At 51.1% G+C, this 14281-nt stretch overlaps 1 protein-coding gene across 2 annotated transcripts in view; it reads right to left on the bottom strand.

Moving 5' to 3' along the window:
* The window catches only part of TTC7A (tetratricopeptide repeat domain 7A), a 122285-nt gene that overhangs the window by 71938 nt on the left and 36066 nt on the right, over positions 1 to 14281 (bottom strand). For both annotated transcript variants that reach the window (XM_055540014.1, XM_055540013.1), the window contains exons 6-8: positions 2258 to 2336; positions 1301 to 1458; positions 630 to 693 (exon numbers count right to left, since the gene is read on the bottom strand). In XM_055540014.1, the coding sequence (XP_055395989.1) occupies positions 630 to 693; positions 1301 to 1458; positions 2258 to 2336 (301 nt within the window). The remainder of the gene's footprint in view (positions 1 to 629; positions 694 to 1300; positions 1459 to 2257; positions 2337 to 14281) is intronic.

The raw sequence follows: 14281 nt of genomic DNA, 5'->3' as shown, positions 1-14281 counted from the left end.
AGGGTTTGATCCCTAGCTGAGGAGCCCAGGTCCCACATACCTTGTGGCCAAAAAAACCAAGATGTAAAACAGAAGCAATATTAAAACAAATTCAATAAAGATTAAAAAAGGACTGGCACAAGTGTATGAATACATACTTGTATAGGCATCTCACCCCCGTGAGTTACTGTCACTTTAGAGGTGAGGAGCTGAGGCTCACAGAGCTTAGGTGATCTGCCCAGGGCCCTCAGCAACTGAGTGGTAGGGCTGGAACCTGAATCTAGGCCTCGTGCCATGAAAATTACACGTTTCTTCCACTCCCCTCCATCACCAGACCCAGCTCCCAGCTGTTCATGAAACATTCTGTTGACAAGCCAATGATATCATTTAATTCCAGAAGGAGGAGGTAGGAACTTGTCAGCTTAGTCCCTGGTCACTGGAGGGCAGGACCCAGGCCCCCGAAGGCAGCCTTGTACACCACACCTAAAGCTCATAAGCAAGCCGCATCCCCCTGGGGGGCAAGCAAAGCCTGCAGCAGTGACATCCACGGGGGGCTGATCTCAGCCAGGACCTGGTGGTCTAAGCCTGAGCCCCGCAGCTTTCCCCCACGGAGCAGAGGCTGGAGGCCCGGGTAGAGCCTTGGCACTCACCATGGACTCACTGATGAGGAGCAGCAGCAGGGCTTCCTCAATGTTATCCTTCGGGCAGTAGAGGCTGGAGGACAAAGAAGGCAGTCTGGCTGCAGGGCGGCCCTCACCAAGCAGCACAGCTGGCCCGCCCCACTGGCCCTTCTGCCCCGGAGTCGGCACCAGCCCTCGTAAGGTGACCTTCCCCTGCATAATTCACAGGCACTGGATTCCACCTGCAGTTCTTTATCGCGCCCCAGAGTCACGGACCTGAAAGGCTGTGGTGGGCGAGGGTGGGAAGCACTGCAGTGCTCTTGGGGTGGGGTGGGGATGCCCCTTCCAGCCCCCAGCGCTGCCTGCAGTGAGTGGCTGGGGCAAGCTGCAGAGAAGAGTGGGAAAGAAACTCACAGACCCCACCTCCAATTACTGCCACAAACAAGACAGATGGTGCATGAAGGCAGGAACTCCTCGAATAATTGTTTGGCCTTTGGAAGCCATACAGGACCCCTACACCTGCCGTGAGCCCTGCCTTCTCCAGTCTACTCAGCTCCTGCCTGTTCTAAGGAGCCTGCCTGGCAGGGAGCTGGGCGGAAAGTGCAGGAGAGCGTGGAGCAGAGAGAGGGGCCACCTTGGGCACCCGACCCCAGGGACAGTGGCCTGAGTTTGGAGTGGTCCCCTGAGCAGACAGGGCTTACTTGTCTCCTTCGTAGAGGTGAGGTTTCCGCAGGGCCTGCGTGATGAAGGAATTCTCCTCCTTGCTCATGAACTCAGGCAGAGGCTGAGACAGGGGGTTCCAGTAGCACTCCTCACTCAGGGAGTGCAGCAGGACCCCTGCCAGGTGCTTGGCGGCCATCTGGCAGAGAGGGCGGGACTCAGATGCAGGCACACGCTGGCTCTGCCCTGCTGGGCCCCCCACATCAGCCTGCTGGCCACGTGCTGCCCCTCCAGGAGGCCCACCACTCCACCCCCAAGGAGCCCCCTCCCTTCTCTGTGCCTCTAGCACTGAGCTGCCCCCACCCCTTCCGTTGGCCTTTGATGGCTCCCACTTCATCTTTTGTCCTCTTTCTTCTCTAGACAAGAGGTACATTTCCTCCTCCTTCTGGCCCCACGGAGCCCAGCATGGCTCTGAGTGTTCACAGGCCCTTGCAGAGCGTAAGGCCCCCTGGTACAAGCAGCTTTCTCCACCAGACACCTTCCTGATATTTGACAGAGAAGTGTAGAGTGAGAAGCAGCTGTGGCTCTGATGTGGGGTGAATAAAAGCCTAAGAGGGCAGGCCTGAAGTGGGGCAGGAAAGCGAGCCAAAGTTCTTTATTAAGATCAGAAACAAAAGCCTGAGAATTAGCACACCACCGTGCTAGGAAGGGATGTCAGGAGGCTTCAGCACTGATCTAACGTGAGGGGCTATGCACGGTGCTGTGATGAGAAGGATGCTGAGGGCGTGTCCCAGGCTTGGAGGAAAGAATGCTGCGGTTGACTAGCAATGTCTGCCGTGAATACGACAGGGAGAGGACAAACACGCACACCCGCATGCGACCTATGGTCATCCCTGATTCAGGGGTCCCCTGCTAGGACTTCTGCAGCCTCCTGCTGAAATCAACCCCTGAATAAACCAGCCAGAGCCAGCAGCCAGCCCTGGGGCCTCCCCCATTACCACTTTGAAGTTCTGAGTTGCTTTGGTCTCCACAGTGCGTAGCACCTCCCGGAGCTCTTTCATGCCTTTCACGATGTTCCTAGTGGGAAGACAGCAGAAGCAGGGTCGTTACCAGCCTAGTTCCCACAAAGACATCCTCATCAAACCTGAGGATGCTGGGAGGAGCCTGCCCATTTGAATGTTATCCGACAACATCCAGTACTTGGTAAGAAAGGTCAGAACTGTAACACCAGGATCCTAGGCGCCCAGGACTTCACTGATCAAAGAATACAAAGGCTTCCTCTTTCCTACAGCCCTCCAGAAACCCAGGCCTCCAGTTCACCATCAGAAAGGGACCAAGATTGGTCTTTCAGATAGCCAGAGGGAATTTGTTATATGAGGCAGGGAGCTCAACCAGCTGCTCTGTGACAACCTGGGAGGGGGGGACGAGGTGGGAGGAAGGAGGGAAGTTCAAGAGGGAGGGGACATAGGTATACCTATGGCTGATTCATGTCAATGTGTGGCAGAAACCAACACAACAATTGGTTTACGCACAACTGTAAAGAAATTACCCCCAATTAAAAAAAAAAAAAGGATTGGGTTATTTCAAAGATATCATTCTGGCCCAAGTACTCTGGGCTGGTATCAAACTTTCAGACTTGAGGTCAGCCTCACATTCTCCATCTTCACCCACCACATCTGGTCTACACTGGAATCCATCCTCTCCTCTCAGTCCTTACATCATCTGGGGCCTAGATGACAGCAACAGCTGGTCTCGCCCACTCCAGTCAGGCCTCTGAGCCTTAAGCTTTTTAAAGTGTGATCCATAGTAAGAAATACGCCTGACATTGCAACCCTATATATATGCACACACTGCTTACATAGAACTGAAGTACGTTTCTTGATCCAATATCTATCTCTACTACGTGCAAGGCAATCCACTCTGATATGTTCTATTTTACATCTCCTGCGACTTCCCCTTTTTAAAAATGCTCGCAGCAGCCCACTAAGCAGATTATGCAACCCACTGATGGGTGTGACCTGAGTTTGAAAAACTGCTGCCACTGTCCTTTGAGGACTCCACCTGACACGCAGGAGACATCTTGTTCCCCTCCACGTTCGCTTTTCGTTGGTCCCCCCAGGCTTACAGAATCCAGCTGAGGCCCTCACGGGGCTGTCAGGCCTGCTCCTTGCCTCTCTCCCATGGCATCTCTCACCACTTGAGTCCTTTCTGAACAGCTGTCCACAGTTCCCTATGTCAAGTCTTGGCACAGACTTCCCCCACTGCCTTTAAGAGCCCTTCCCCTACAAATCCTTAAAAAAACACCTGTGTTTTTACACATCACTTTCGGTATCACCTCCTCCTTGCAGCCTTCCCAGGCCCTCCTGACTGTGTAGCTCTTGCCTCGTGTTAAGTCCTTTTTCGAAGCAAGCATGGCACTGCGGTCATTTCCCATTTACAGGCTGATCCCCTTTCGCACTTTGCACCCCCTGAGGGCAGGGTTCCTGTCTTGTTCCTGAAGCTCAGCCTGGGCATACAGCATGTGCTCAGCAAATGCCCTCACTTGTTCTGGGGGGTTCTCTAGAACCCCTGATTTTCTCTAGGAAAATCAGTAGCTGCCAGGGCAGCAAATTTAGAAATGAAAGAGGATAAAAAGCCAAAGGTGACCGCTCAGGAAGTCACATGAGTCCCTCCTGCAGCTTTTATGCATGAAACAGATTCCTGGGGACTTTGAGCTTGGAGCCATAAAAGGACAGAAGCTCAATTCCTTGCCTTCTGGAAACCTCTGGTTTCTGACAAGCAAGCAAGCAACATTATAAATTTCGATCCCCATTTGTAAGATTGACAATGGAGACTAAGAGCTGGGGGATAGAATAAGAATCACAGCAATCTTCCCTAGTCTGTCTAGAGCTTCTGAAGAGCCAGAAAGGGCATGAAGCACTGGGCACCACAGGGCCCTTAGAGACTTCATGTCTGGGGGCTGCTCCTGAAGGCAGAGTTCACCTCTGTGGGCTGTGCGCAGTCCTCTCCTCTATAAAGTCACACCTTCAGTTTCAAACAGCATCTCCCAGACTCCCATCGTCTACATGCCACATCTACACTTGTGGCTACTAGCTGTACACCATTAGTGTTACCGTTTTGTGCAATACTTTTCTTTATATCTTCTTTCTTTTTACTTCAGTAGACATCCCACCTTCATCAAACATACCTGAAATCATGGATTTGGTGTACAAGTTGTTTGGCTTCAGGTTTCGCATTTCTTTTTTGCTAATAAATATTACATACAGAAGTACTTTTTTTTTTCAGAAGTACTTAAAAAAACCTTAGTCTGTGTATCACTTACAATCATTTGTGTACCACTAGAGGTACTAAGGTGGGACCAGCAGCATTAGCATCAGGGGAACTTGTAAGAAATGCAAATTCTGAGGATCCCTACTCCAGATCTGCTGGATCAGAAATTCTGCTGTAGAGTCCAGCAATCCATGTTTTATCAAACTTCCAAGAGGGTCCCAATGACATTCAAGTTTGAGAACCACTGATTTAGACGATTCCTCAATGTCTTCCAGTTCTCCTATGCTAAGCAATCAGGTTCCAGGAGGAACAACCTGACATGGAAACCCTGGCTTTGCAGCCAGGTCCTCAATCTGCAATCTTAGGAAAGCGAGGTAGCCAATCTGAGTTCTAGTCTCCCTGTCTGCAGGGGGATTCCTCATTTGCTCACAGTGCTGTCAGGAAGATGAATATATGTGAAGCCCTGAGGACACCAGGCATGTGGTATAGACTTACTGAGTATTGGCTATTTTCCCTATTTCCCTTTCTAATCTGGGTCCTAAAGGTCACATTACTTATGTTTTAATTTGCCACATTATTTTGCACGGAAGTTCAGAAGCTAATGAGTAGAGGGGAAGTACCCAAGGGGCTGCTCCAGTTTTGTGTCCATCTTTCTCCTTCCATCAGCCCCGCCCACAGGGGACATAAGAACAGGACTCCCTGACAGGCAAACCACACCCTGGGACAGGCTGGGAGCCCCAAGCCCAAAAGCAAGAGTCTGCAGCAGAAGCCCTTCAAGCCCACTGAGGACTCTGCCTTAGAGAAGGACCCAGAGATGGACAGCAGGGGCAGCTGAGAGGAAAACCACACGGCAACCACTATTAGAAGAGTGAGAAAAGATGCATGAATTCTCAGAAGACAGGAAATGGCTGGCTCTGGGAACTCAGCTGCGGGAGAGCTCTGCTGGAGCAGCTGGGCCAAATCGCCACAGGCTGAGGAAGGTTGGACCCTGGGGCTGCCCCAGGGCCCCTTTGGCCCAAAAGAAGCCAGGAGTGCCCCGGACCTGTGGGTGATTTTCCACTCTGTGGGCTACCTGCCAGCCTCCTCCCTGGCAGCCTGGCCAAGGCTGCTACCAGGAGGCCAGAGCCAACAAGGACTATGATCCCTTCTTCCCACTGCAAGGCAAGGACTGTCCTCTCTCTGCCTGTAGTTTCTATATCATCAACACTCAGAAAGTACTCCCAGGTCAGCAGTACTGGCATTGCCTGGGGATTTGGGAGAAATGCAGACTCCCAGGGATCCTGTTTCTCCCAATACACACACAATTTAGGAATGAGCACTGTATTTTAACAAGATCTTGTGCTCCCAAAGTTGTATATTTTTACTGTTTTCAAATCTGTAAGGGAACTGGGCATCTAAATAAGCTTCCAAGAATTTTTTAGCAAAGTAATCACCCTTAGGCATCTTTTGGGTAAGTTCCAATTTTTATTGAATGCAGATAAAGAGAAAAACCGACAAAGGTTCCGGGGGCCAGAGCTAGACAGGGAGAGACCCAGGCTCCCGGCCAATGCTGATCTGTTCTGAAATGTCAGGAATGCCCCTCTGCCTCAGCTCACCCCTCCAGGAAATGGGAAACAAGCTGGGGTCTCTCCCACCAGCCTGAATAATCCTGTCGCAGGTCTAAACTGATGATGCCAGGTAGAGCTGGGGCTTTTCTGAACCCCGTGAGAGGCCAGTTTGAAAGATCTCTTTGTTCCAATCTCTCACATTGACCTTTCTGAGCAAAGCTGCCACTTTAAACAATATCCAAACAGGAGCCTCCAACAAACCCTGGCCCAGAATCGGGCTGCATGCAGACAAGCCAGGAGGCCATGGATTCCAATTCAAGCAAACCCTGGCTGGTCAGGAGCAGAGAGAAAGAGGAGATGCGCGTGCAGGCATGGGTCAACGGAAACAACCTGTCTTAGAGTGGCCTGCAGGTGGGCCATGCAAGGAGATGGCAAGCTCCCCGGGGCCCCTGGTCAGCAGCAAGCAGTGGGGAAGATTTTGGAAAGCACTTTATCTCATCCAGTCTTTGCAACTTCTAATGAGGTTGGTGAGGGAAGCTTCATATTCCCGGGCACCAGCTCAATGCTTGGAACACAGGAGGCACTCAAGAAATTATTGTGGAATAAATCCATCCATTCTCCAAGGGGAAAATTAAAGCCCTGAAGACGCCTGCCTTTTCAGGCCATCACTCATCCAATGGAAAAGGTGGGCTCCCTGCAGGCACCAAGGGATTCAGATTTCACTCCCTTCTAGCTAACCAGACCCTCCAGAAAGACAATGGTGTTCTGACTTGGCAGAGTTACACTTCCCTTTCCTGGCTATCTGAACTCCAGGACTCCCTCGACTAAGTCTTTTCGAAGGGCTCACTGCATACCAAGTACCTGGATATTGTCTGACTCAATGGACATGAGTTTGAGCAAGCTCCGGGAGCTGGTGATGGACAGGGAAGCCTGGAGTGCTGCAGTCCATGGGGCTGCAAAGAGTCGGACACAACTGAGTGACTGAACTGAACTGGATACTGAACACCAACTATCATGTTCTCAACAGGCATCCAACTAATACAGGGGGAATGAATTAAGAGACTAATGATGAATGAATGAATAGCTCATTTATGGGCTTGCACGTTAGGAGCTCATGGTCTATAAATTTAGCCATGCCCCTGATTTATTCAAGAGCTTAGCAAAATATTTTGCATACAGTAGGGTGCTCAACAAATTTTCTTGAGGGAGAGAATGAGAAACAGGGAATGAGAAAATACATGGAATTACCACTGAATGGAACCTAAACAGGCTCTGGTATGCATGACCCCGGCCAGAAGTCTGTTTCAGGGCTGGCACTGCTAATTGTGTATGAGAGGTTTCTGGTCAAAGACCCAGAAATGCACAGCCAGGTCCCAACAGCTGGAGAACTGAACCAGAAGACAGGGTCAGGTGAAGTTCAAATGGTTATCAAGCTATTCCTTCCTGCCACAGAACCACATCATCATTTTCAAAAACTAAAGCTCTCCTCTTCACTCCCAACCTCAGAAAAAGACTGTGATACTTCCGTGCAGGGCCCTGAGGACATCCAAGCAAGGGGACCGTTCTAGCGAGGTTGGGGATGGGTGGTGGGTAAGGACGATAAGTAAAGACTGTGCATTGAGAGAGGCTGGAAGGATGTGCCTTCTCTGATGGGGCTCCGACTTTTCCCTTTGCCTAAAGAGGTCTCTTCCGTGACCACCAGGAGGCTCTCCCGGGTTTTGCTGTTGGGTGACTCTGCTCCCTGGATGCCCCCTTGAGCCATCTGTCTCCTGCCCTCCCCCAGCACTGCAGATACTGGGTGGCTGATGAGAATACTAAATTACTGCTGATTGGGCACATCCCTCACTGGGTTATACTCAATAGCAGGCTGGGTTTTCTAAGGTACCTACACACACACACAGTAAAAGGGAGGGTGTTTTCATAGGGCTCCACAGCCTGCCAAGCCCTGCAACTCCCTTAGAGAAAACACATTCCCTTCTCATTCCCTTCTCTATTGTTTGGTTTTGGTACAAAGAACATATATTGCTTTAGTGATTTAAAAAAAGAGAAAACTTTTTAAAAAGCACTCACACAACATTCAGCCCACCTGGTTCGACACACATAACCCAAGCTGGCTGCCAGACCTGAGCCAAGAATGGGCTCTGTACGTCTAGGGAGAAAGAAGGGAAAAAAAAACACTCCAAGGAGAAATGGCCCCTTGCCCACTGTGGGGGAAGGAGACAAGTCAGCTCACATTCTTTTCTTGGGAGATGCTCAGAGACCCAGTTCTATGAGGTCAGGGTCATCAACAGTGTCCCGGGCATCACACCACCCTCAGCTACCCGCTGATGCTTCACTCCTGGAACTGCCTCACGCAAAGGAGAACCAAGCCTCCCCCACAGCCAAGACCTTGGGCTCACCAACCCCCAACTGAGAGATGCGTCCTCCTGGCAGTTGGCATCCGCAGAACTGCCTGGGACAAGGCTCCAACCAGAGTCCACGGCTGCCCTCTGGTGGCAGCGAGGGGGAAGTGGAACCCAGGTACCACAGGTCCCTGCCCTTTGGGAGGGGCCTTCTAACTCTGGACTTTTCGGACCAGCACTTTCAGTCCCAGGTCAATTAGGAACTCTGCCATCAGTCACAGAGCAAGGGGCAGGAGTCAGCTGGGGAAATGAACAGCTGGATCAATAGGGCAAGGCCCTTGGAAAAAATGAATGTCCTTCAGACACTGAATGAGTAAGCGGGCAGCATGAGGGAGGCCCAGGCCTCAGTGAAGCTCAGGGTTAAAGGAGAAGCACTGTCTGGAGGCCAGGCAAACACCACTCACACTGCACAGTGGAGAGCACCACACCCTTTAAGTTATTTCAGATCCTCAACTGGAGGAATCAATCCTCAATCCTCAACAAGTTCGGCCCTGGGAGTCAGCACTAGTCGTGGTCATCTGGCCCCTGGGGCTGAGCACCCCGTTCTCAGCAGGGTCTCCTCTGACCCTCTGGAGCCTGGGTCCACACCATGCCCACATGGGAATGAGCTCCAGCTCTCAGATTCCAGCCCAGAGTCTGAGAAGCAGATACCACCACCTCCCCATTCTTTAGGTCCTAACGAATGTCCTCTAACACCCAACAGTGCCGGAGCCCCAGGGACTCCACTCCACCCAGCCTGTCAGAACAAAGTGTCTCCCTAGAGTCCACCCTGTCCCAAGCAGCACCCAGCTTCCTGCCTTCTTTTCCTCCAGCACAGGGCACTGTCCACCACCCACACATGGCTTCTACAGCTCCCGCTCAGACGCGGGCTCTGTAAGGAGGGTCCTCGTCTGGCCCGGGCAGCTGAGGGCGACACTCAGGGCTCTCAGCAGCAAGCTGGGAGATGAGCTGCTGGGCTCTCCTCAGGGCTTTTCCATCTTAGCCACCTTTCCCCTATTGGCTGTGACCTCTTTCAACACAGCAAAGGGTTTCCTCCCAACCCTTCCCAAACACCCCAAGAGCCCAGACAATGGGAGTGAAATTTAACCACCAGGAAACGGCTCTGGAGCCCTTTAAAAGACTCTCCAGGGCTGCTCCAGAGACGGTGATGGGGGTGTCAGGTATCTGCATCCCAGTCTCCCCCTGACCCTGCCTCTCGCACCTTGAGCTAAGACAGTGGTTCTCAAGTGCGGTCAGGCTGTGGGGTGGGACAGACACAGTTCAGCCCCAGGTTTGGTGGCAACACCACTTGTTGGCCTTGTGATTTTGGGCAAGTTCCTTAACCTCTCCTTCAGGAAAATGGGGATATTACTAGTTCCAACTTTATAGGATTACATGTAAAGGCATCAGCATTCTGCCTGACATGCAGTAAGTATTCAACAAATATTGGCGACTGTCAAGAAGAAAGGTGTAAAGACATTATTCAGAGCCCACCCAGGCACCCAGGACTACTTTATCTTTTTCACATTCCAGGGTCACCTCTGGGCTGGATGAGTTCACAGGAAACAGAGAGGGAAGGACCGAGCTGCTGCCAACATCCTGAGAACTGCTCCTCACACTCAGGCTTTCAAATGTTCGGGCTGTTCGCTGGGAAACAAATGATGATTCAATCTCTATTTGTCTATATGTGGGAGGCAGGGTGGAGCAGGGGTTGGGGGAGTTGGCATCCTGGCTTTAAGGACCAAAATCTGTGCTTCAGGCGATAGAGGACAAAGACAGGGGAACAAAGTGACAGCCACAGAAAATGAACCGAAATGACGTGGGCTTTCCCGGAGGGGTGATGGTTGGTTAATGCCTCTGCCCACAAGGGGTGCGTGCGCGCGCACACACACACACACAGCCTGAGTGTGCAGAACAAAGCCAGGGCAGGAAGCAGGCCCACTCTAGGGAGGAGCAGGCCTGGTTCCGGAACAGGAGCCACTCTCTAAGAATGTGACTCAGGGTCCCAGAGAAGGAAGCGGAGCCCTGACTCAGCACAGCAAGGATCATCAGGACCCTGTCCTTCTCCCACACACCCCACAGGTGCCATGGCTGCCCTCTGACACCCCCGAAACCTTAAGTGGCATGGGTTTCCAGGCCACTCAAATCTGAAGCTGGAACCCCAGGGAGTGATGTCAAGCAACTGACTCAAGCTCATTTGAGCCCTGGCCCCGGGGGTCACATGACCTCCTTCACAGAGCACATGGTCCAGCTTGGCACACAGCATGTGCTTGATAACTGCTGGCTCTCTCCTTCCCTCCTGGCTGTCCAAGATGCTCACCTTGACCTCATCACACCAGCAGAGGAGCTGGTATGGGGAAGGGAGCAGGCAGCCCTGAGGGGTGAAGGGAAGGGGACCTCAGTGGAGAGGGAGTTAACAGTGCTCTGAATTCCATACGCCAGTGTCTTTTCATTCCCACTCTCCTCTTGGACCCTCACACCCTGGGATGTAAGACAGAGACCTCCTGTTAGAGGTGAGGGTGGGGGCAGAGGAAGAACTCACTCAGGGTCACTGAGTGGCTCCCCATTCCCCAGCCCTGCTCTGATGACCACCGACTCTTCAAACCAGAAGCTGAGACCATGCACACCAAGCAGGGGCATACTCGCAGGAACACGTGGCAGGCTGTGAGCGCCTCGGGGGTGGCCACGGGGTCTTAACCTGGTATCTGCTGTGGGCAGTGTAGCCTGGTGGTTAATGGTGTGAGGTGAGACCGGCATACACAGTCCTAGCTCTGCTCCGGACAAGTCACTTGTGTTCTCTGTGCCTCAGTTTCCCATCTGTAAAGTGGGGATGTGAATGACAGTACTTACCTCAGAGGAGTGCTGGAAGGACAAAGTACACAAGCAAGCAATGCACAAATTCAGCACTTAATGCGTGGCATGTATTAGCAAGAGGAGTATTTCTTACGAATGAATGAAGGGCATAGAACGCTAAAATCTGAACCATCTGGGGAACTCACTGGCACTCCAGTGGTTAGGGCTTGGTGCTTTCACTGCTGTGGCCCAGGTTCCATCCCTGGTCGGGAAATTAAGCTCCCACAAGCCATGCAGTGCCATCAAAAAGAACTCTCCCCTCCCCCCAAAATCTACTCCTCTGCTCCACAGGGCTCCCCTACAGAAAAAGAGCACCTCTTCTCCTGCGAGAGGCCCTGACAGGAAGGAGTTCTTAAGCAGAGAGCAGGTGTCAGCAAACTCTTTTCTGTCAAGGGCCAGGGAATAAATATTTTAGGATTAGCCATCCAGTCTCAAGCCCAACTACTCAGTTCTGTGGGTGAGACAATATGCAAATAATGGGTGTAGCTATGTGCCAATAAAACTTTATTTGCAAAAACAGGGTGACAACAGTCTCCTGCTCAAGGGAAGCAGCCAGGTGGCAGCTGCCTGAGCAGTAAAAACAGGAACCAGCCTGCCAGGCCACCATCTCACTGAAACTGAGGTTCAGTAATCAAATAAGAACAAAATAGCAGATGGTGGATGGAGCTAGAGCAGACAGGGTGACACCCAATGGCCCCACCTCCCTGGCCTGGTTGGTGTGAGGCACCCAGGGGCACCCAGGCCAGTACCACCCTTGGGAAGAAAACTGCCTCGGCTCTCTGGGCCTCCTGATCCTCGCATCCCAAATGGGGACACCACCACCTCCCTGGCCTAGCACTTGAGAGTTTTTTCTTTGTAAGTGTAAATTTAAAGCTTGAGGCAGCAGCCCATCTAGCTGTGGAGTGCTTCTAAAAAATAACACAAATAAATGATAATGAGTCTCTAAGCAGCTGTGACAAATAGGGTGCTGGGCTGGGTGTTCACGTATGAGGGAAGAGCAAGGAGGGAGCCTGTGTCCCTGGCCGGGACCGTTTCCCTTTTCTTACCATTTGGAGGACAGGACTTGTGGGGCAACCCACTGCCTCTATCAGGAAGGCGGGATAGGGAGAAAGGAAGGGGCACAGGTCTCCCCCAGGCTGGGGTCCAGCTGGGGCAGGACCACCTCTCCCCAGGCCCAGGCCCACCTCCGGCCATCTCAGCCACCTCTGCCTCCGGGGAGTGGCCTCACCACAGCCTGCTCCGCATTCTGGGCAAGGACTCTGCTTCCTTCTCTTCCAGGTATTAAGCGCTGAAGCTCAGAGCTTCCAACACCCCAAATGGGATGTGGCTCTGATGGGACTAGAATGCCTGCTGGATGGAAAAGCTGCCTGGGCCAGAAACCATGCCCCCATCCGGCTGATCCCCCTCAGAATCCCACCCCAAACAAGGGCTCCATGTCAAACCAAGCTGAAAACTTTACACGCCTTTACGTCCTCCTGAAAATTTACCAGCTGCATTAAAGCTCCTTGGAGTTCCTACAGGGTCTGGGAAGTTTTTAACTCACTGTTTCCCAAGTGTATTTGGCCTTGGAGTGTTCCAAATTCCCCATCTAGAATCCTCAGCCCCATCCTATCTTCTGCCCCACCCAGATTCCTCCTGTCCCTGGGAATCTCCCTTCCCTCAAAGCCCAGCTCAAGGATGACCGTCCCAGCCACGCAGCCCACCAAGTCCTAAGCCCACCTGCAGGTGTGGGCCTGGCCATCTTCCCCTGACCCCACAGGGAGCAACTTCATAGGGAAAAGAGATGACCAAGGGAAGAAAAGAGGCTTGCAACCAAGCCCTGAGTGGAAAACGCAGGCCAGAAAGCGGCGTACTATAAATTATGATACTGTTTTGTTGCTGTTTAAAAAAAAAGGAAAAAAATACACCTGTATATCTATACATAGGAAAATGTGAAAAGACGTATATCAAATATTAATAGTGATTATCTGGAGTATGGGAGCTGGAAAATTTTCATGTGTACAGAGTCAGACTGTAAATATCTTAGGCTTGGAGTCATATAACTCTGTAGTTGCAGCCATAGATCTAAAAGTTATCTAAACCAATGGGAGAGCTATGTTTTAAAAACAACTTTACAAAAGCAGGTGACTGGTCAAAAGGTCATAATTTGCCAGTTTCTGATATGAAGATTGAATATGTGGTTTTTAATTTGTCTATTTTATATCTTTCAGTATTTTTCTAAATTTCCACCATAAACATATTACTTATATAAACTAGGAAGGAGGGAGTGATCAATAAATTGTTCATTTTGGGGGAGAGAGGGATAAAAATTAGGTATTTGGGGTTAAAATACACATACTACTATATAAAAAATAGATAACCAATAAGGACCTACTGTATAGCACAGGAAACTATAATCAATATTTTGTATTAACCTGTAAAGGAAAAGAATATAGACAAATACATGTACATATATGTACAACTGAAGCACTTGGTTGTATACCTGAAGCTAACACAACTCTGTAAATCAACTACATTTCAATAAAATTTTTCTTAAAAAAGCTTGCACTGCACTGTGAGAGCTTACAGAGCAGCCTCTCCCACACATCTTGGTGGCACAGGAATGGAAACCCCTACGAGGTCCGAGCTGGCCATCTCTGTAGCTCAAGCAGGACTTCCCTGTAGCTCAAATGGTAAAGAACCTGCCTACAAGGCAGGAGACCAGGGTTTGAGCCCTGGGTGGGGAAGTTCCTCTGGAGAAGGGAATGGCAATCGACTCCAGTGTTCTTGCCTGGAGAATTCCATGGACAGAAGAGCCTGGCAGGCTACAGCCCATGGGGTCGCAGAGACGGACACGACTGAGCGACTAACACACACGTGAGGTCTAAGCTGGCCATCTCTAGTGAAATGACCAATGCGCATACCTTTTAACCCAGAAAGTCCCTGTTAGAATTTACCCTGTAGGTTCCCACTGAAATAATGCACCGGTGTG

The sequence above is a fragment of the Bubalus kerabau genome, chromosome 11 (genome assembly GCF_029407905.1).
Source record: "Bubalus kerabau isolate K-KA32 ecotype Philippines breed swamp buffalo chromosome 11, PCC_UOA_SB_1v2, whole genome shotgun sequence".
Classification (NCBI taxonomy): domain Eukaryota; kingdom Metazoa; phylum Chordata; class Mammalia; order Artiodactyla; family Bovidae; genus Bubalus; species Bubalus kerabau.
The sequence above is the reverse complement of the archived record's forward strand: the minus strand, read 5'-3'. Positions and strand labels throughout refer to the sequence as shown.